Below are 23,723 nucleotides of genomic sequence, written 5' to 3'. Positions count from 1 at the left end.
GACGAAGTGTGCATGCACACGAAAGCTCATACCAAAATAAAAACTTAGTTGGTCTTTAAGGTGCTACTGAAGGAATTTTTTTTATTTTGCTTCGACTCAGACCAACACGGCTACCTACCTGTGACATTGAATGTACTTATACTTCTTACTTTACTCTTACTATAGTTGCTAGTACTTTCTTATAACATATCGTACCATTTTTCCTTGCTTAGTAGTATTTAATTTACACAAGGGTCATTCAAACAATACCATAGATGTTATGTCATTGTTATATTTTTGTAGGTATTTCTTGAACATATCCCATTTTTGCGTGAATGATTTTGTATTTCCCCTTAATCAATCTGTCAATTGAGCCAATTCTGCATATTCTAATAACTTATTCTGCCATTCCCTTACTGTTGGTACTTTCCCCCCTTTCCAGTTCAATGCAATTAATAACCGGGCAGCGGCTGTTGCATATAAAAAGATTTCTCTTATATTTTTCGGGAAATCACTGCCTAAAATTCCAAGTAGAAATGCTTCTGGCTTCTTTGCAAATGTTAAATTAAAGATCTTTTTCATCTCATCATAGATGAGGTTCCAGAACTCTTTACTTTTTCATCATGTCCACCACATATGGTAAATATCTCCTTTTGTTTCTCCACACTGCCAACATTTGTCTGAAATATTTTTATACATCTTGGAGAGTTTTGATGGTATAAGGTACCACCTGAACTGCATTTTCATCATATTTTCTTTAATTGTGTAGCATGCCATAAAATTCATGTTAGTTTTCCAAAGTGTTTCCCTTTGGTGCGTCTGATGTCTTGCGCCCATTTAATCATAAAACAACTAGCCTCTTAGTATAAAACGGTATTCAAGAGACATCTGAAAATTGCATTGAGGATGCCTACCTCACTGCTGGCTTAAGTGATGAAGTGAGTGTAGCAAAGTAATTGTTTTCTGTTTGGGAACAATATTCCCACTTAGTGTTCAAACAATTTCTGTTTAAATATCCACAGAATATCACTGTTTCTACCCATCTTTCTCCGCCTTCTTCATGAAACGGTGACTAAGCTTTTTTCCTGTGTTCTTCGTGTGACAGTTGGAGAACTGATATTTTAATGTTTGTTCTTTCAGATAGCAGAAAAGAAAGGAAAGGAGGGGAAATCTGGGTTTGGAGGCCCAGTTGTCAGCTCACTGTATCAAGAAGAAACCATCAGGTATATTTTCATGGCTTCATTTTCATTCAGTGTTTGTTTAGAATATCAACAAAAATGATAGTGCCTCACCAGTCAGATAATAAATGGCAGGAAAGAACTTTCTAGGCCCCCTAATAATTTAAATCAATAGCTGTCGGTATTGCTGCCAGGTATTATTTTATCCCTAGTGTGAAATGTTTGGGGAGGGTGAGTATATGTTTCTGTGTTTCAATTACTGTTCAATTTTTTAATACTTACCAAAAACCTTTTATGTTATTTCCCTTGAAAATATTGGGTAGGTACTGTAAGGAAGCTAACATTGGGACTCTACTTTCATTTATAAGCTGTGTTCAAAAGCTTTTTTGCACCTGAATGTTACATAGGTAATGGTCCAGCTGAGAGTAAGTCCCACTAATATTGTTGGATTTACTTCTGACTGAACACATGGAGGTTTGTGTTGTAATCTCATTTAGTAGAACTGTTGTTTTAAAGTTTATGGTTGAAGATGCACAATCAATATTGCTGGCCAAAGTGAATAAACGTAACGTATTTTAAAACTTACAATGTAAAAGTAAGGTTACTAAATGAGGTCAGCATTAGAAATAAAAATATAATAGGAACTAAACTCAGAAATCTGTGTTGATGCTATATCAGTGGTGTCCAAACTTTTTTCAAAGAGGGCCAGATTTGATGAAGTGAAGGGCCGTGAGGGCCGACCAAAGGGCCAATAAGCTTTTTTTTTTTAAGGATTGAAGTTGTTGAGGTTTTTTAAACTGCCACAGGGGCCAGATTAAACCGACCACTGGGCTGAATTATGCCTCCAAAACGGACTTTGGACATGCCTGTGCTATATGAAAGATGTGGTGAAGTAAGGGATGCCAGGAAATGGAAGATCTGTTGTTGTTTAGTCGTGTCTGACTCTTCGTGACCCCATGGACCATAGCATGCCAGGCACTCCTGTCCTCCACTGTCTCCCGCAGCTTGGTCAAACTCATGTTTGTAGCTCCGAGAACACTGTCCAACCATCTCGTCCTCTGGCGTCCCCTTCTCCTTGTGCCCTCAATCTTTCCCAACATCAGGGACTTTTCCAGGGAATCTTCTCTTCTTATGAGGTGGCCAAAGTATTGGAGCCTCAGCTTCAGGATCTGTCCTTTCAGTGAGCACTCAGGGCTGATTTCCTTCAGAATGGATAGGTTTGATCTTCTTGCAGTCCATGGGACTCTCAAAAGTCTCCTCCAGCACCATAATTCAAAAGCATCAATTCTTTGGTGATGAGCCTTCTTTATGGTCCAGCTCTCACTTCCATACATCACTACTGGGAAAACTATAGCTTCAACTATACGGACTCTGCTTTTTAAGATGCTGCCTAGGTTTGTCATTGCTTTTCTCCCAAGAAGCAGGTGTCTTTTAATTTCGTGACTGCTGTCACCATCTGCAGTGATCATGGAGCCCAGGAAAGTAAAATCTCTCACTGCCTCCATTTCTTCCCCTTTTATTTGCCAGAAGGTGATGGGACCAGTTGCCATGATCTTGGTTTTTTTGATGTTGAGCTTCAGACCATATTTTGTGCTCTCCTCTTTCACCCTCATTAAAAGGTTCTTTAATTCCTCCTCACTTTCTGCCATCAAGGTTGTGTCATCTGCATATCTGAGGTTGTTGATATTTCTTCCAGCAATCTTAATTCCGGTATGGGATTCATCCAGCCCAGCCTTTCACATGATGAATTCTGCGTATAAGTTAAATAAGTTATAAGTTAAATGGAAGATTCTAGAATAATCAAATTATAAAGTTGGAAGAGTTCAACCCCCTGCAAGGCAGGAATCTCAGTATGTGGTGCCACATCCAGTGTGAAAACATAATGAAGTTCTTGCAGAAGTATCAGTGTTGTGAGCACACAAAACACACATGTTGTTTTGAACTAGCAAAGGCAAAATAGCAGGACAGACAATTGACTTATTTTTTTAGCTGGTTAATCCTTTTTCTATCCTCCTAAATGTGAATTACCTCCAAAATTCACCATCGAAACATTATGTGCAACACCTTTTCACAGGTAGTGGTAGAAATAGCACAATAAAGGGAAAAACCTCGAAACACCAACAATTTTCAAAAAAATCTTTTTGCAACATTATTACAATAAAAAACTTATTCATTCGCTTAATGTTTTGATTCATCTTGCAGATGTCTCAGGCTTATTTACTTCAACACCACTTCTGTGGAGTCTGAGGGTTGATAGCTAACCCTTTAAATATAGATCAATGTGCATTTAATGATTTAACAAATGGAGATATTGTGAGGAGGGGCAACTGTTGAAGAGGGTACTATGAATAGTGAAGTAAGGTGATCTGGTGTGTATGATCCACATTCTGATATATTCTAATGGTAATAGTATTAATGGAACCATTAATATCTTTATGAGAGTTTCCCCTTTATTTCCAGAGCTTTGTTATATTTATCTTCTTGAAGTTGTAATATAAAAGTTGAAAAACAAGGGAAGAACAACTGCAGATGATTTTATAAAGATCCTACTCCATTGCATGTCAAAACTGAGAGTCAGATTGAAATAGGTGGATGAAGGATGAAATTTTGGGGTGACTGGAGTTCTTCTGCTGTCGTGCTCGGTGATTTTTCTTCAAGCTAGAAGATTTTCAGTCTAAGCAGTAATAGGAGGGTTCATCCCCAGCAAAATACGTTCACTTGTGTGTGTTATATATTTAAGGCAACTGCTCACATATAGTAGAATCTATGGCCCTCTCTCCATAATAGATAATTTAATACCCGCCTCCCAATACGAACACAACCCACCAGTCTTAATCTAATGCTTTTAGACTGCAATCCTTTGGGCCCTGGGAGAGTATTCAATGGGACGGGAGGAATTCACATCTCTGGACAGTGGAAGTCAGGCTTGAGCTTGACCGGGTATAGAACAAAGTGATTTCACTGCCTTCAGATTTTGCCACATCATCTAGGATTGCAGCCTTAGTCAGCCACAGAAGGCACGATCTGAACTGCGTGTAATTGTATCCACTTCAAACTGACGTCAGCTTCTGAAGATTAAACAAGTTGAAGTAGCATATAAGGCAAGAGGCCACATTGAACAACTCCAGCTTGAACTACAGTGCCCAGAGCAGACCAGGGGGCAATTATTTTGGAAAGTTTCTCACAAGGGGTTGTAGATGTGGCTGAAATTAGGTAGCCTTAGCCATGTGCCATGTGAAACAGTCCTCTGAACACTCCTAATTTGTCCCACTGCCCAGTCATCCGGATTTCTGATCACAACAAGGTGACTTTTTTCAACTATCTATTCTGTAGCTGTAGATCATGGTTGTACAGTGGAACCTCGGTTTATGAACACCTCGGTTTATGAATTTTCGGTTTATGAACGCCGCGGACCCATCTGGAACGGATTAATTCACTTTCCATTACTTTTAATGGGAAAGTTCGCTTCAGTTTATGAACGCTTCAGTTTATGAACAGACTTCCGGAACCAATTACACCCATGTTTCAGTTTATGAATGCTTCAGTTTAAGTACTCCGCGGACCTGTCTGGAACAGATTAATCCACTTTCCATTACTTTCAATGGGAAAGTTCGCTTCAGTTTATGAACGGTTACTCTGCGGACCGTCTGGAACGGATTAATCCACTTTCCATTACTTCCAATGGGAAAGTTCGCTTCAGTTTATGAACGCTTCAGTTTATGAACAGACTTCCGGAACCAATTGTGTTCATAAACCGAGGTACCACTGTACATTCAAGTAAGCCAGCCCATCAACAGTATTCTTGGGCAATGTAGCTTCAAAATGAGAAGACGGGAAGATTGGCTAAGACTCAGGGTCATCTATCTGGCTGTCCTTTTGTCAAGAAGCAAACTTAGCATCCACCAGAATAAGATATTTGACTAACAAAAACAACAGAGATTATTAGATTTATTGTGACATAAACTTTCATGGATTAGAGCCCACTGCCTCACCACCACCCACAGACCATGAACCTCAAAAAACCCTACCCTCTCTTCAACCCTCCCCCCACACCACAGCCCTCAACAGACCTATCTCACATCTCATTCCTTGCTAACCACCCCAAGATCAGGACCCCCCCCAAAGAACATACCCTCTCCTCAACCCTCCCCCCACACCACAACCCTCGCAACCCCCACCCAAGAACAGGACCCCCCCAAACATCCTAACCTCTATTCAGCCCTCCCCCCCCCACCAAAAACCCACACTACCCACGGACCCACAACCACCATAACCAACAACACCAACAAACTCACACTCCTTCCAAGGTATGGGGATACAGGGGGGAGGGGCCAACATTCCCCGGGGACAACAGAGGGCTCAGACAGGGGGTGGGGAAGGAGGGGGCTTGATAGCTCATGAGTCAGGACAGGGGGGGACCATTCACAGGGATGTGCCAGAGGGGTGGGGGGAGACGGGGGCTCGATAGCTCATGGGTTGGGACAGAGTGGGGCCAGTCACATGGATGTGCCGTGGGGGTAGGGGGAGGAGGGGGCAGGATAACTCATATGTCCGGACAGAGTGGGGGGAATGACAGGAAAGAACCACAGCAACGCGTGGCCGGGCCAGCTAGTGTGAGTGTGTGTGTGTGAGAGAGAGTATGTGTGTGAGTATGTGTGTGAGTGTGTGAGTGTGTGTGTGAGTATGTGTGTGTATGCTCCCATTTTCTATTGTGAACCACCCTGCGATCTTTGGGTGAAAGGCAGGATGATGATGATGATATCACATTGTTCCACAGGGGCATGCAGCCTTCAGGAGCATTTTGGGCAGTGCAAAGCACTGTAGGGGGAGTAGGAGAAAATCAAGTGCCCTATTTTGTACAAGTCAAAGTGCTTTTAGTTACCACAAAACCACTATACGGTATAGCCCATGCTCTTTAACTTTAGTAAGCTACCTGAAAAATACCACCCCTCAAGCTCCTGTGATCCTATCTCATTTCTTTCTGGTTAAGTGTCACATGAAGCCCTTGAGATGTTGAGCTCATGAGCCAGAGGTAAAAATTATGTGAACCATATCATATTGACATGTTATTCTTTTGCCACCTTTTCACTATTGGATGCTAAGCTTCAAGTAGTTTTAGCTCCATAATCCTATAAACAGAATAAAAGACAGGATTTGGATTAGTTCTAAACCATTTAAAGTATATATTATTTGTATGTATTGTATTTTCATCATATGCCATCTCCTACCCCAATATTTTTGTGTAGGCCTCTGGGTGCTGTTTGAAACCAAATGCCCAGCTTTCATTTTTTAGCTTTTGGATTCATACTTCCCAGGTAAACTGATTTTTAAACCAAAATCACTAAACTAAAATACTAGTTTCCCACCCACAAAAACATTGGTGGTTGCTTGCTAATTTCTGGTCTCAGCACCAAGCCTCAATATCAGTAATGCTCCCTTTGCCCCATTTATAATGACCTCAAAAAGTAAGTATTTTCCCCACTATTTTTCTAATTTGTTTTGATACCTTGAAGATTAAAAGTTGATAGAGGTTAAGTGTAGATTTTAATGTGTTTATATTAAATTAACACTTCATTTCAAACCGGTAGTTATTTTAAAACAAATTTACTATGGTTATATACACACATATATATATATATATATATATATATATGAGATTTAAATCAGAGCTCAGTATTATTTTTCAAATTACCCATTTTTATTTTCCTTGAAAGGTCTGGCATGAGAGATGAGACATGTGAGAGAAAACTGTTAAATGATTGATACTGGGAATAAAGCGAAGCCAGAATTTATTGTGTTAATTGTAAGATTTTGAACTAGTGACAAAATGTTTTTTCAAGGGCCAACTTTTTTAAAATATTTGAGGTTTACAGTATGCATGTATTCGGCACTTATTTGTTTGTTCTATTATCACTTTGATATTTATATCAAATCAAATGTTAACTATTAAATAACCAATTAAAATACATTAATTTTCTGGTCAGAGAAATGGCATAGCAGCATTCAGATCTCACACCAGCAAAATCCCCAAAGAAGTAGCAAGGCTAATGTAATTTCCTTAGGGACGGGTGGGATGAGGACTAGGTAAAGGTAAAGGGACCCCTGACCATTAGGTCCAGTCGTGACCGACTCTGGGGTTGCGCGCTCATCTCGCATTATTGGCTGAGGGAGCCGGCGTACAGCTTCCAGGTCATGTGGCCAGCATGACAAAGCCGCTTCTGGCGAATCAGAGCAGCACATGGAAACGCCGTTTACCTTCCCGCTGTAGCGGTTCCTATTTATCTACTTGCATTTTGTCGTGCTTTCGAACTGCTAGGTTGGCAGGAGCTGGGACCAAGCAACGGGAGCTCACCCCGTCACAGGGATTCGAACTGCCAACCTTCTGATCAGCAAGCCCTAGGCTCAGTGGTTTAACCACAGCACCACCTGGGTCCCTGGGATGAGGACTACTGAATGTTTTTATGTGTGTCATACACTTTGAAAACACTAAAGCACTGTGCCTAATGAAAATATTAATTCCTCACCAGCTCCAATATTTTTCAGTCCCACCTGACTCATGGTTCTTCTGTCTACCATCGCCCTGGATGCTAAGTTCTGAGCAACATCCACCCTCGTGTGAAGACAGTGCCCCACCCCTCTGTTACACAGTAGATCTTTGGGGCATGCCAGGAGCTGTGGGGGGAAGGGGAAATCCTTCCACCAGCAGTGTCCTTTCCACTGGCAAATGGATGCTATTGGATTTTACCCTCTATTTCAAATGTTGCTGAACCTTAATGAAAGGAAACACGGATGAACTGCTGAAAAAGCCTCTCAGTGATGGCGCCTGGATTTGGTGCCATGAGGGAATGAATTATTTGATATTGTAGAAAAGTCACCTGTCCAATAATCTGTAAGCAGATTTTTTGTTATATATATATATAACTGCTATAGAAATTAGGCTATAGTTCTATGTGCTTTCACTTGGAGGTAAGTCTCATTGAACTTAACAGGACTTACTTCCAAGTATCCATTTGTAGGAATGTGTCAATACCTGCAGACTACTGGCTCATAATGAACTTTAATCAGACCCTTGATACTAAATATGATGCCTGCTCCTGATTTATTTATTTTTTGAGGAGGGGGGTGTTTTCCCCACTCAACTTCAAATAAAATAAGATGTGTTTCAATATACTGTACCCTTTCTCTGTCTCTGAAAAACAGCAACCTATGTCTAAATAATGCAGGTAACAACAGTGTCTGCTCACCAGGAGCTGCATACAGATACAAAACACACAAACACACACAGAGAGAGACAGAGAGAGAGAGAGTATGTATTCATTTAATGACTAAACACCCTTGTAAACTGTGCAGCAATATAGCAATGTGCTTTAGCTAGGTGGCAACTGTTTTTAAGCAGTGTCTTTAAATGCTGTTTTTGTTAAGTTGGATATTGCAAATTTGAGAAATGTTTAGTACTGTAGAATGTGAAAACTTGAACAATGCATTCACTGATCAAAAATGATTTTTTTAAAGTGGTCCTTTTAGGTAGAAATACTAAAGGAACAGATTAAAAAGTAAAGGATGTTTTTTTGCAACAGCATGAAGAGGGAACTAAACTGCCAATAAATGATGGGCTATTGTCTCTTCCCTCTCCTCACAATCTTCTCCAGCATTTTTGATAGTCCCTATCATATTTTGTAGTCTGATGCCATGTAATCTATCAGAATTTTATTAATCCCATTAACAGAGGCAGCCATCTGGCCAACTCTCTGAGCTAGACTAGTACTGAACTGGAATGATTGATGGCTCTGGAATTGATTAGTTGATCTGAGAGACAAATGAACTGTTTTGGCAGAAAATACCAGAGGTCACTGCGTGTGGTCAGGCGAAAAGGCCTGCAGAATTTTAAAGAGCAGCTTTTCCCATACAGTTGTAAACTTCCCCTGAAACTAACAGATTCCAGAAACAACCTAATGATTAAAGCTTGCAATTCTATACATGGTTACTTGGGAGTAAGTTCCACTGAACTCAGGGAGATTTCTGAGTGTACCTGTTTAGGATTGTGCTATAAAACTTCAGCTGATTGTTAAGTGTGCGGAACTAAGACATACTCCATGATTTTGTCATAATATACAGCTTTTTTCTTGGCAGTGGCTTGGTTCAGATATGTAAGCACCAATTCTGACCATAGTTACACATGCCTCGGTTATGGGGCGGGTAACTTTCATGCTTGCGGGATCAACCTGCATTTTTCAGTAGAACCGTTGGAGCCAAGGGCGTAACATTGAATAATTCTGAATTGAGGGATTTGTTTTTGAGCATCAGAACTAAACTCTGTCCTTCCATGCAAAAAATCCACTTGTGGTTAACACCCCATCAGGTTTCTTCGTTTCAGTAATGCAATTTAAGGAGGAATAATTTTGTTAATAAACAACTGAGAGTCAGAAATTCTTGCCAGTCAACTGGAAATTTCTGAGAGATCTACCCAGTAGATCCCAGTCTGCCTTCTGCCCACCCCTGCCTTAGTTTTGGTCTTGGTGGGATTACTGCAAGACATATTGTGTGGGGTTGCCTCTCAAAAGTGTTCAGAAACTACAGTTACTGCAGGCATACTCTTGAGCAGAACTGGTTATTGCAACTCATTTGCTAAAACAGTTTTACTAGATTCTGATCCTGTTTCTGAGCACAATTCAAATTGCTGAGTATAGCTCTAAATAATTTTGGGACCACTTCCTCCAGTAGGAATCTACTTAGGCATCAAGGCATAGATTGCAGCTCGTGGTTTGTCTGGTAGAGAGAAAACCTGGCTTCTCTCACAACAGTATGCAGCAAAGAGACTACAATATCCTGTGCATATTTACACGTTCAATTAGCATTATGTTTGAACTAAGCCTTTGTATATAGCAGGGGTCCCCAGACTTACCGGGCTTCGGGCCGGTGCCTGCCGCGCCAACCGCGCGGCGGGCCGGAGGGTAGGGGAGTGCGCGCGCAGCGGGGCGGAGGGCGGGGGAGTGCGCGCCCGTGCGCATGCGCACACGGTCGGGAAAAAATCGCCGAAAATCGCTTGTGCGCATGCGTATGGGCCTCCCCCGACCCGGAAGTGCATCGGAAATGACCTCTTCTGGGTCGGGAGAGGCCCATACGCATGCACACAAAGGATTTTCGGCGATTTTTTGCCGATTTTGAAGATCGCCGCCGCATGAGCGGGCGGCAGCAGCGGGCGGCAGGGGTCGTCGCGGGCCGGATTGAGAGGCCAATTGGGCCGCATCCGGCCTGGGGGCCGTAGTTTGGGAACCCCTGGTATATAGAATGCCCTTATGTGGAAGAGCAGGGAAATGCTCTCCTTTTTTAAAGGAAAAAAGGGTGGCGTGAGTGATGTCACAGACATCATCTGGTATGTATACCTGACAATTGAATAGTCATATTACACACAGTATCAATTGTAGGACTTTTGGTAGTAGTGGGGAGAAAATTTGATTTTGCTGTCAATTTGTGATTTAAGTGTTGGTAATTGTTACTTCCCCAGCAGCAGAGATGTAGCCCGAAGGAGAGAGATCTGTATCCTCATAGGGTTGGGTGGCGCAGGAGTGGCAAAGGAATTTGTCGATGAATTTGCCATTTGTAGAAGTCTTCAGGGGGTTTACTTGCATTCTTACTTTCTGACAAGCACAATGGATTTTTACTTTTCATTTTAACTGGATAGGCGCTAGAGTATTAGCAAAGGCTACATTCCCTTGCGTTGTAAGAGTCAAAAAAACATGTTGCATTGCATTGAGGGGGGTGGTTATGCTATGACTTTTCAAATGCTTGGTAATCTTGAATTTTGTGCATACTTCTTTCACGCATGGGCAATTGGCTGACACATGTCTTGTTATGTCCTAGTTATTCTCTGAGGACAGCACAGAAGTGTGCAGGCAAGTGGGCAACACTTCCACCCTGGGGAACCAGACTGTTCAGAATAAACTTGAGTTATGGATTTATTCAGCTTGTAAAACCTCAGCTGGCATAAATAATTGAGAAAGCAAAGGTTTGTCTGCAGTGCATACCTCAGGGACACGTGCCTGCTTCTCTCCCTCCCACCTCCCTTTCTTATGAAAATGATCCCAGTTGCACTGATAGATAATAACAACACCAAGCAATTAAAAGCTATGGGTGGCTGGAGAGAGGAGAAAAGGTTCACTTAATGAGCTTTTCCTCTTCCTGTGCCCAGGAGAGCCTCAGAAGTGACGGGGCGATTAAACGAAGAGATAATTATAGATTATGTGAAGATGGGTCCCTTGGGGGTAAGAAGGCCTTGACATAAACAGTAACTGTTGCAACTGTGCCTTGGCTCCCATCTCTCTCTCTCTCTCTCTCTCCTGCTTCATTGAGCTTCAGTACACTCAGTGGCACGGTGCCAAGCAGAAAGGCAAGGCCACCTGTTTGTGGCACATGGGCCTTGCTGGGCAAGGTAGGATCCTTCAACCAAATCTCCTTCTACCACAACAATTAGACAGGTCCAGAAAAACAGAGGGTACATTGATGGAGCATAATCAACCTCTCAGCTGTCTGTTTAGCTTCAAAGATGACCCAACACAAAGGTAGGCAGACAGGGAAGATTTTGTGCAGTGTTTCCAATAATGCAGAATAATCCCAGAGCCTTTTCTTTTAAAAAAGTAGAAATTTGAAAGACTCACTGGATAATATGAGCTGCTTGTGGGACAAGATTAAAAAAAGAATAAATTTCAGGGCTTTGTCCAGATAAACTGAGCACAAACATCTTTTCTCCTTCACAAAGAAGTTCAAACTGCATAGACTATTTAAAAATAACTTTTCTAAATAAGCCAAGTTTCAATTGTTTAGTGAATTATCATCAAAGAAACAAGAGACGGCCAGGAGTGCTGTATTCCTCTTTTCACTAATGATCCTTCTGCTTCTGCCAGTTTTTTTTAGTGCTAGTAGCATTCAGTGTTTATTATAAAGTTCCAATTATATGTGTGCAAATTGGAGAACTGGGCCCAAACTAACAAAATTAATTTCATCAGGGACAAATGTAAGGTTTTGCACTTAGGCAGAAAGAACCAGCTGCACAAATAAAAGATGGGGGACACCTGGCTTACTAGTAGTACATGTGTAAAGGATCTAAGGGTCTTAGTGGACCACAAGCTTAACATAAGTCAGTAGTGTGATGCAGCAACAAAAAAAGTTAATGCTATTCTAGACTGTATCAATAGATGCATAGTGTCCAGATCAAGGGAAGCAATAGTAGCACTCTATTCTGCCTTGGTCAGAGCATACCTGGAATACTGTTCTGGGCGCCACAATTTAAGAAGGATACTGACAAGCTGGAATGTGTGCAGAGGAAGGCAACCAAGATGATCAAGAGTCTGTAAACCAACTTTATGAGGAGTGGTTGAAGGAGCTGGGTATGTTTAGCCTGGAAAAGAGGAGACTGAGAGGAGATTTGATAGCCCTCTTGAAATATCTTAAGGGCTGTCACATGGAAGATGGAACAATCTTGTTTTCTCCTGCTCTGGAGGGCAGGACCAATGGCTTCAAGTTACAGGAAAGCAGATTCCGCTTAAACATCAGGAAGAACTTTCTGACAGTAGGACTCCTTCAGGAGTCCTTTCTTTCTCTCTCTTTTTTTAAGCAAGAAAGCCTTCAGATATATGATTTCCCCACTTACAACCTAAAGTAGTATATAGCACCCAATGTAGGTAAAATGAAAGTTTATATGCTTAGGAGAAAGATTCTTTAGATACCACATCCACAGTGAGGAGTAGGCCAGAGGAAGTCTGTTCTGGCATTTTTTTCTGCTGCAGGAACCCAGTATCAACACTTTCATTTTAAAAGTGCTACACTAGCAGAAGGGAAGGAGAAGAAATCCCTGAGTTCTGAAGAATGAATCATAATTCACAAAGCACATAAAGCTAAAGGAGTTAAGAAACAGCACAAGTGATGCACTATTTGTTCTGTTTTTTTCTCTCACCTGTTTCAGCACATACATGGTTTCTTGGAGGGATTGTTGCTTGCAAGATATAAAAGCCATCAGTTATTGTATTGTTTTGTGCTTGAACTACAAAAGTGGTTATATTTTATTTGACCTCTTGATTAGTTTGCTATTGCATAGTGATGTCAGTATCTTGCTTCCATGTAAGCTTATACTTCAGTTTGTGAACTGTGAGATTAGTTCCATTATAACCTGGAAAACCTTTTTTTGCAGCATGATGAATTCGAAGTCGGCAGTGCTCACATTCTAGAAAGCTTATTGTTTGCTGTGACTTCAGCTCCTTGTAGTTTCTGCTTATGTTCCTGTGGACAAACAACCTAAATACCATCAAATTGCACCAGAGTATTTGAAAATGAGGCAATAAAATGGGGGGGGGGCGCGAGTTAAAGCATGTTAATTGTAGCATTGCTCATATCCTTTGAAAACTAACCCTGGTGGTTATGGGTGTTTTGTGGCTATCTTTCTGGTAGAACTGAATTTCTTTCCCCTTTGTAAGTCACTAAGGAAATGTTCATTTCTAAGTGAGGTATATATTTTTTTAATTTAATGTGTTTTCTACAGTGTATATTGCTCTGAACCAGACTAGACTGTTTTTAAATATGTTTCGTTGTGTGAACATGAAGGGTAGATATACATTCTGGTGTGCTTTTAAGTCAATGTCTTGGTTCCATGTTTTGAGTTACTTTGTGTTTCACAACTTGGAGAAGTTCAGATTAAGAGTGCTAAAGTATATCCACAAGATAGACCTGATCAGACAGCAATAAAATACTTTGACAGGGCACACTCAGCATTTCCGGTTTATATTGTACCTCTCTCATTATTTCACTCATCCATATATTCCACTTGTTTATCATCACCTTATTTTAAAAAGGCAAGGTAGCTTAGGTTAATTAGAGACTACCTGGCTTACTGAGGCACACCAAAAAAGGGATGTGTGCATAGCAAAAGCCTTATTCATATCTCATTTTAATAAGCCAAGGTATAATTGTCTGAATTTTGGCCATAGGTTTCATAACAATGTTGGTTCAGTTTCATTGCCAGTTTGGTTTACGCTAACAGTAGTTTAGAAACCAAACCAACAGTTGAGCTTATAAATGCACAACAAGCAAACTGTGGTTTAGACAAAGATTTGTCTGCATTTCATAGAATCATAGAGTTGGAAGAGACCACAAGGGCCATCCAGTCCAACCCCCTGCCAAGCAGGAAACACCATCAAAGCATTCTTGACATGTGCCTGTCAAGCCTCTGCTTAAAGACCGCCAAAGAAGGGGACTCCACCACACTCCTTGGCAGCAAATTCCCTAAGCCGTTCCTCATAAGGCATCGTTTCCAGGCCTTTGACCATTTTGGTTGCCCTCCTCTGGACATGTTCCAGCTTGTCAGTATCCTTCTTGAACTGTGGTGCCCAGAACTGGACACAGTACTCCAGGTGAGATCTGGGCCCAAGACAGAACCCTGTGGCACCCCATTAGTCACTTCTCTCCAGGATGAAGAGGAGCCAGTGATGAGCACCCTTTGGGTTTGGTCAGTCAGTTTGGGTTTGGGTTTGATTAGTCAGCCAGTTACAAATCCACTGAATGGCATTGTCTAGCCCGCATTTTACCAGCTTCTTTACAAGAATATCATGGGGCACCTTGTCAGAAATCAAGATAGGCCTACTTCCACAGCGTTCCCTTCATCTACCAGGCTTGTAATTCTGTTAAAAAATGAGATCAGATTAGTCCGACATGACCTATTTTTCAGAAACCCATGCTGACTTTTAGTGATCACAGCATTCCTTTCTAGGTGCTCACAGACCGTTTGCTTAATGATTTGCTCTAGAATCTTTCCTGGTATTGATGTCAGGCTGACTGGGTGGTAATTGTTTGGGTCCTCCCTTTCCCCCCTTTTGAATATAGGGACAACATTGGCCCTCCTCCAGTCTGCTGGGACTTCACCTGTTCTCCAGGAATTCTCAAAGATTACTGCCAGTGGTTCTGAAATCACCTCTGCCAGTTCTTTTAATACTATTTGTTTTCTACCTTCTCAGCACTTGGCTTCAGAAACACTTTAACCACCCTAGTGCAACAGCTTCTGGAGTTGGAGAGAGCCTATTGTACCTGCAAAACTTTCGTTTCTGATTCTAGTTCATTTGCTAATTGCAAACTATGGTTTGCTAGTTGAGACACAACACCAAACCACATGTTATCTTCCTTAAACATGTTCAGTGATAGGGACTGAAACTCAAGCCCCTCTGTCTTCCTTTCAAGCATCCTTTCAAGAAAATCTGGTTTGTTGCTCAGCACTGGTGATACTGAGACTATGTCCATTGGAGTCTTTGTTGGTGACCTTTTCCAATTAGCCCACTTTTTATAAGTTATCTGCATCAGAGTTGCTACTTGAGGGGGGGGGGCATTTCTTCAGAAATAGGGAGAACAGACCTTGGTGTGTAAATAATGGATGGCAGAAGGAATATTTCATATTTATTTTGCTAAGAAATACTGTCAGCCATAGTGCACTAATATATATTATAGTCTGTACATGTCAAATGGGGCTTTATAGAGATATATTAAGGGACAACTTTAGATACTAATTTATTATGAATTTGTGCACATTTTTTCGCATGGCTGAAATTGGTTTGTATTGGTTTTCTTCATTCCTTGCGGGAGGTTAGCTTTCAGTATATTGTTTTAGTTATGTGTGATGCAGAGTGTATCCCAACCTGAATTATGCTGTTTGCATTCAAAGCACTGGAAATCTGTAGTACTCAGTAATGATGAAATGACTGAATTGGTGGGAAAACTGGGCATCTTATGTTTGTGTAGTTTCTGTGCGTTGCTCAGTAACAGTACCCATTTGCTCACTCTCCCTTATGTCTTCTTAGGGAAGAAGATAAGAACATATTTGACTACTGCAGAGAAAACAACATTGACCATGTAACCAAAGCCATCCGATCAAAAAAAGTGGATGTGAATACGAAAGATGAGAAGGTATTGGGCCAGGGGAGGGATTAATCTGTCTTAAGGGCTGGTATGTCAAATTAATGTCTCCCCATTTCTCTAATCCTTCCTTGCAGCTGCTATATCTCTGCTGCAGTGTGTCTGACCAGACATCTGTTAGTGGAAGAATTGTCCAACTCTGCCACTCCTAAGCAACAATTACCTGACACATGGTTGGACTTTGACTTTTGGATGTGATAACAGTTACAGCAGGTCAGAGATAGGCTGGTGTTTAAAACAAAAAAACAAAACCCCAAATGGCACCCCTCTTCCTCTTCATTAACATGGGGCACATGCCCTGGGGAAATTCTCTAGTACAATCCTAATTGAAATGAATAGTTAATTTGAATGTGGCTGGCACAGGAAAGAAATTTGGTGGATTGTCCCTATGGATTTGATCTGTCTGCTTCCCACTCCGCCTCTCTTAATGGCACCCAAAAACTTTCCAAAGAGGCCACATGCCCTATAGATGAGTCCCCTCTGAACTGATGGCAAAGATAGTGGGAGCTTAATTGAGTAACCGTATTCTGGTTCAAGAAATACCTGATGAAGCAGTGGTGTAAAAAGGAGTACCCTATAATGTATTTCATTGGTAATAGCTCCACATATGGAACACTCACTCTTATTAACTAAACTGTATTTGGACACCCGTTGCTGCCCTTCTGTATCTGTGCAGCAGATATTAACATCACTTGGCCATAGGCTATTTGTGAACATGATTTTGCTGGTGTGGCTAAAATCAGTCTGGATTATGTGGGATGTACTTCATACAAATGACTTGCTTTATGGAGGGGTACCCATATTGTTCTTGACTTCGACATCAATTGTGTTGCCATTGTGACATATGAAATGGGCCTTAGAAATGATGGACCAGTAGCTAATTCATTGCCAGTGAAGTGTCTTATACCTTTGCCAAAAGAGGGGCAGCTCTTTCACTTGTCATCTAAAGGAGTTTTAGGGTAAAATATATGCCAGCTATGTTCCCTGAAAACCTATTTTTACAATAAAGTACTATATTATGGTCTGACATGCTGAAGTGCTTCAGGCTTCTGTGAGCCATGCCTTTGTATGTGTACACACCCACACGCCCACCCTCTACCCAATGTAACTTTGTCAGAAGGAACCAGCAGTTTATGTTTCTAGCATTTTTTGTAGTGCCAGAAATTCTCCTTTTTGCCATGCCTTCACAACGAGAAGTAAAAATTTAACAGTGCAATTTATGCATACTGGGATTTTTCCTCTGCTTTCTCTATACTGAGGTTCAGCTTCATATAGGGAAATAAATTTTGTTTAGTGAGTTTGGTCCAGACTTTACCTTCCATCCCCAGAAGGCTTTTCATCCAGTGGAGGGACCCTACTGGTGGAAGTGGAGAAGGTGACCATTGCCAATTTCCCCCTTCCTCTACAGCACCTAATGCCACTTCCCACACTGTTCCTCAGGGTCCCTCAACCTTCTGAAATGTACTTCCCATTGTTGGAAGCAAAGTCTGGATCCAAGCCGAAGATAAAACCAGATAGGATGCCTGTAAGTTATCTCTTGGGGAGTTATGTTTTTTTTGGGTCTGCACTAATAACTCAGTAGCAGTGTTAAGAGAATTGTTGTTATTATTATTACCGGAGCTGGACCTCAGTGTTTATGATGGCCGTGGAGTGATGGGCGTGCAGAAGCTCCTTCAGGTATACTGGGCCGAGGCCATTTGGGGCTTTAAAGCTCAGCACCAACACTCGCAAAGCTCCTTTTTAAAGGCTTGAGAGTTTCCCAGATAGTAAATATCTGGCATGTAAATGGTCAGACAAAATAAAACCTGTTTGACTTGCTGGTTACTATCTTTGCCCACTGACTGTCCTGCTTTTGGCCCGTAACATGTAGTCTCCCAGCATATTGTGTTGCAGTGAACAGATGAAGTGCTTACGCATTCATAGACTGAGACGCCACAAATTCAGTTGGGTTCTCTTGTAGCTCTAAGCAGATTTCTGCCCTTTGAGCCATGACATTCCTGGCTGGGGTTCTGAATGCTGATGGCATGGCTTTTTATTATTAATCAGGAACTCATATGAATTAATTTGATGAAAACAGGGGAGGGAGTTTAAAATTCAAGACTAGAAACTCATCCTCGATGAAGTGAAGTGAAACATCTGTGTGTTTCTACAGTACATTGTTCAGCTCTATCAGTATTGCCAGAGGTCACAGATTGTTTAGCCATATAAGATAAATTTGTATACAGTAAATTGCAAGTCCAGGAATGGTTTGTGATTTTTTTCTGATGATCAGTAGTAATAAACTAGATGTGAACTTTCTGATATCAATAGCAATAAACTGGTAATTCAAGCCACTTCTAGGTTACTGTTAGAGGCATACGACTTTCTGGAATATCTGCTTCTAGAAAGACAGGGTGAAAACAACAGGTCATTTCACACTTATTATCAAACCGTCAGCATCGTTGCAACCCTTCTCATTACTTTTCCCAAGTCAGTGACTGTACGTGGAGGCTTCTTACATGACTTGGCCGTAGAAAAGTTTTATGTATAGCTATGAAATGCACTTTTAGTAGTAAAATAATAATAATAATAATAATAATAATAATAATAATAATAATATATTATTTATACCCTGCCCATCCAGCTGGGTTTCCCCAGCTACTCTGGGTGTCTCCCAACAGATTATAAATAGAATGAAACATCAAACCTTAAAAACTTCCCTAAACAGGGCTGCCTTCAGATGTCTTCTAAAAGTCTGATAGTTGTTTATTTTTAGCCAGAGCCCTGAATCCGAAAGTGACCCACCTTTCATGGGCTTCATTGACAGATGAACAAGGCCACTCACCTGTCACTCATCTGACTTCCTATAACATCTGGAGTGCAGAGTTTGAAATTAGCAGGGCACCAGGCACATTTCCTCATTTGTGAGCACCTCAAAAAGTCTAGGTGCTATTTTTTGCGCTTGGCTGACACTCGAGGATTACTGAAATGTATGTGCTTTAAAGCCTCGAAGTATATGTTAAGGATAGACCATATGTTAAGGAGCTTAAGAATAAAGAGTGTTTTGAAAACTGAAGTATGGTACCAATATTTTTATTGTAAACCAGATTAAACACGTATTTACAGTTTCTGCTAAAGATATCTTATCTTATTAATTCATCCTTATCAAAGTAATAAATAAAAAGTGTTGTCAAACCACCGCACCACCGCCCTGCCCCGTGGCAACTAGACATTCTGTTTTGGTGCCCAGGTCCCAGCATAGGTGCCAAGTTCCGGATTGAAAAATCCGGGATCAGCAGCGTCGCGGCACCGGAAGTCGCTTCTACGCACTTCAGGACATGCGTAGAAGCGACTTCTGGCGCTGCGGACATTTTGGAAATGGGCACAGCGGCATCGGAAATCGCCTCCACGCATGTCCGGAAGTGCGTAGAAGCAACTTCTGGTGCCGGCGTGGCACCAGAAGTTCATGGCTGCCGGCAGGAGCTCCGTAATTCCGGGGAATACGGGGTATTTTGCCATTCGGGACACCTGCGGGAAACGGTAAGAAAATATGGGGGGTTTCCCGGGGAAAACGGGGTACTTGGCAGCTGTGGGTCCCAGAAGCCATCCTAGCTTTTCTACCCCAGTTTCTAACACTGCAGAAGTGGGAAAGAACAGTTGGAAGCGCACAACATGGAGTGCATTCCCACTTGTGCCTGTGCAGATGTGGCTTGCATTCAGTGTTTAAATTTGGCTCCTTCTCAAACCCAGGCAGCCTTTGGGAAGGTGGTGGGGAAGGTGCTCCAACTCCCTCAAGAGCATCCGACCTCCCAAAGGCTTTGGGAAGGAGGTGCCAGGGCCCTTGGGCACAAGCTGATAGAAAAAAGCACTGTTAAAACAATGCCAAAATAGCTCTTAAGCAGGGCTGTGAGGAATTCATACGGATGTGGGGGGATTTCATCCTGTTCAAAAAGGGTGCCAGTCAGCTCTTAAGTATTATGTCCTCTCTGCAGTCATGGAGAAAGGTTTTGAAATTGCACATGTCCCACCCTTCCAGTCCCAAATTAGGTGAAATCTGCCATACAGCATAACTTGGGCCAGGTAATAAATTAATATAACAAAAACAATCATACAATTTTTTCAGTCTAAAAATAATACAAATGAAACTATAAACATTATAGTAAATTAAAATATTTGATGTATGTAAGTTTTGAAACAGTATGTAGATCTCAGCATTTTCATTTCCATGCAGATAAAAAAATATATAGTTTTCAAAAAAGAGTTCAGAAAATATCCGTATAATGTAATTGAGCAGCAGTAAGTTTGACTATTTTTGTTAAACTTAATAATGTTTAATTCATGTTCAGTATTGAATTTACGAACAGCAATCAGTTTCCCTTTATGTTGATGCAGAAGATGTAATGCAGGCATCCCCAAACTGCGGCCCTCCAGATGTTTTGGCCTACAACTCCCATGATCCCTAGCTAACAGGACCAGTGGTCGGGGAAGATGGGAATTGTAGTCCAAAACATCTGGAGGGCCAAAGTTTGGGGATGTAAGGTAACTTAGATCCAGAAGCAAGAGGTGTTGGGAGCTGGTGCTGTAGTTAAAAAAACAACAGTTTCCCATCATGTCATAGGCATAATATGCTTGGTATGCTACCATACTGCAAACCTGTTCCGTGTTTTATATTTTTGAAAGTACTTTTCTGATATCAAGTCCTAAGAATGTTGCTTATTTAGTAATCCAATCAGATGTGGTAGCAATGCTATCAGCAGCATTACTGCCTTTGAATCTTGCCTCCCAAGTTATTTGCAGCAGTGTGGATTGCCTGTAACAATATTTTAATACACTGCTTTAAAAAGCATTTCACTCGCTGTTCTGAAAGAAAATATTTAATAAGAAATGTTTGCATTTCTCCCCAAGTTTTCCAATGCTTTTTCAGAGCCGGAGGAGGAACAAAAAAGATCTATTTTTCTATTTTCCCTCCCCGTGGGTGCATCAAGGTAACTGGACATAATATAGCAGCAGTGAATACAATATTTCTGCTGAATGAGTCTTTTAGTTATCTTTGCTATGCTGTCTCTTTCTGTCTGAATTAAGAACATTTCCTACACATGTTGTCTTCAGGCGCACACATGTTTGAAAGCAGGCAGTTCCTTTCTTAGCCTCCCCAGTTGCTTTGTTTGTGACTAGACCTGTGACATGCAGCAAAGCGAAATTTATGTGCTGTTCACTTGAAAAACTGCTATAGAGGCTGGCCAAGTGAGGCATGGAAGATTTAATAGGCAGGGTCACTGTACTTGGGATTAGATTTATGCATTTTTATTCCAGATCATTTAGAGCGTAAGAAGTATCCTCATTCTTTTGCAGCTAAAACGTGTTCTCCATGAGAAAAGAACAAAATAATAATGGACACCCAGAATATATTTTGGACTGGGCTGTGGGTGTATGATGTAATTCCTTGAGAATGAGGGAGACCAGCAGAATGTGATATTGGGAACAGAAGTTGGCTTCCTGTGAATCTTAGCATTTGCGTTTTTTGCCTCGATACCTGTGAAAATAGGGACCCAGGTGGCGCTGTGGTTTAAAGCACTGAGCCTAGGGCTTGCTGATCAGAAGGTCAGCGGTTCGAATCCCTGTGACGGGGTGAGCTCCCGTTGCTCGGTCCCAGCTCCTGCCAACCTAGCAGTTCGAAAGCACGTCAAAATTCAAGTAGATAAATAGGAACCGCTACAGCGGGAAGGTAAACGCCGTTTCCATGTGCTGCTCTGGTTCACCAGAAGCGGCTTAGTCATGCTGGCCACATGACCTGGAAGCTATACGCCGGCTCCTTCGGCCAATAATGCGAGATGAGCGTGCAACCCCAGAGTCGGTCACGACTGAACCTAATGGTCAGGGGTCCCTTTACCTTTACCTTTACCTGTGAAAATATGCTTGAAAGTGTGGGTAATAGCTGAAGGTTGTGAACAAACTGAGTAGTTGGAGGCCTAGGTATTTCAGTGACCTGCCTTTGACCTCACCCCTTTTATTGACTAGAAAGATTAGACCAATCCTGAAAAATGTGCTTAACCTTCATAATTATTACTAGTCCCAGAATTTAGCTTTCCTTTTCACAGAATTTGGATTACCTGGGCACAGAATTTTCATGTTTTCAATTCAGTGTACACAGCCTTGATTTGGAGCATGAACTAATTCTGTACATATATTAGACTAATCTAAGATTGAATACATTTTATGCAAGAGACGGGGCATGTTAGAAATGTAAATGAATAAAGTTACTTTGAGTGGGACTCATTTGAGGGCACAGCTCCTAGCAATTTTTAATTTACAGTTTGGGAATAAAATGAATAATCCAGTGGCATACGGTCCTCCTGGGGATGCTCTACAACTGTTAAACACCAAAGATGGACAGGCTGTTCTGCTCATGAAACACTTCCAATTTGGCTTTTGGCGCTGGGTTAATGCTGCTGATTTGCATAAATTGTTTATGCTTAATCAGTGTAGTTTGCAGCATGGAAAGGCCAGACTAACACTGTCCATACCAGGTTTCTCCCCCCCCCCCGCCCCCTCAACACCAAATACCATTTGTGAAATTGCTGGCATTAAGATAATGAATAAGAGTCTTACTAGAATGTTGTAAGTATCACCAAATGGTTTACACTTAAAATTCAAAAATGTGATTATTTAGCACAATGCATAGTATTAGAGAGGTTGCTTTCAATAAACAGTGTCATGTGTATTAGCACATGTGATATATCTGCCTCTAACCACCCAGCTGGTTAATCAAAGGCCTTAGTATTGCCAATTCTTCAAATTTATAACCTTTGGAATGATATGGGGATATAGATAATGCAATTTGGAAGCGCAAGTACGGATATTTTTTATTTGCCTTTGTTTGAGACCCTAGAAAACAACATACTGTAAGGTGGAAGCTTTTCTCATTTAAATAGGAAGGCCGGAACTTGAATATTGCTCTCGTAAAATGAATTATGTTTTAGATTAGATTCTAGGCCAGGCATCCCCAAACTGCGGCCCTCCAGATGTTTTGGCCTACAACTCCCATGATCCCTAGCTAAGAGGACCAGTGGTCAGGGATTATGGGAATTGTAGTCCACAACATCTGGAGGGCCGAAGTTTGGGAATGCCTGTTCTAGGCTATGTTGGTTGCCACTTTTTTCTCTTTTTTGTTGCTGATCCTGTACCTTTAACTGTAGACATTTAACAAATGTGGGTTTGTCCGCCACCTGCCTTGCCTCCTTTCCAAGAAAAACTTATCCTGCTGGATTTGTGTCATACTGCTTTTAAAGGCACAAGGCCAGAACCATTAAAAAAGGTACCAAGCCAAAGGTATGCAAAAATGCCTAAAGCCATCTGTTACCTATGTTTGCAAGCCAGGTAGAACTGCTGTGTGGTGGCACAGGACAGTACAGATATTTATGTATTCATATTTAACAAAATGTATGTACTGCTTGATTGTAGAAACAACTTCTAAACAGTTTACATGTGGTATACATGTTAGTGCTATGTTGGCAGTAGACATACAATATCAGGCAAATGTCAACCCTGTTTTGCACTCTTCCCACTTGGAGATCCTCCACACACACCCTAGCATCTTTTTTCTTTTCTTATTTGAAGGAGAAGCTCATGTTTCCTTGA

The 23,723-nt window shown here is 41.4% G+C and overlaps 1 protein-coding gene across 1 annotated transcript in view; it reads left to right on the top strand.

Annotated features, from left to right (window-relative positions):
- The window catches only part of ACBD6 (acyl-CoA binding domain containing 6), a 100,109-nt gene that overhangs the window by 24,375 nt on the left and 52,011 nt on the right, over positions 1-23,723 (top strand). Inside the window, exons 4-5 of the mRNA XM_035123572.3 lie at positions 1,120-1,202; positions 15,992-16,097. Coding sequence (XP_034979463.2) covers positions 1,120-1,202; positions 15,992-16,097 — 189 coding nt within the window. The remainder of the gene's footprint in view (positions 1-1,119; positions 1,203-15,991; positions 16,098-23,723) is intronic.

This window comes from Zootoca vivipara, chromosome 7 (assembly GCF_965207765.1).
Source record: "Zootoca vivipara chromosome 7, rZooViv2.hap1.1, whole genome shotgun sequence".
Classification (NCBI taxonomy): domain Eukaryota; kingdom Metazoa; phylum Chordata; class Lepidosauria; order Squamata; family Lacertidae; genus Zootoca; species Zootoca vivipara.
This window is presented reverse-complemented; position numbering and strand designations above follow the sequence as displayed.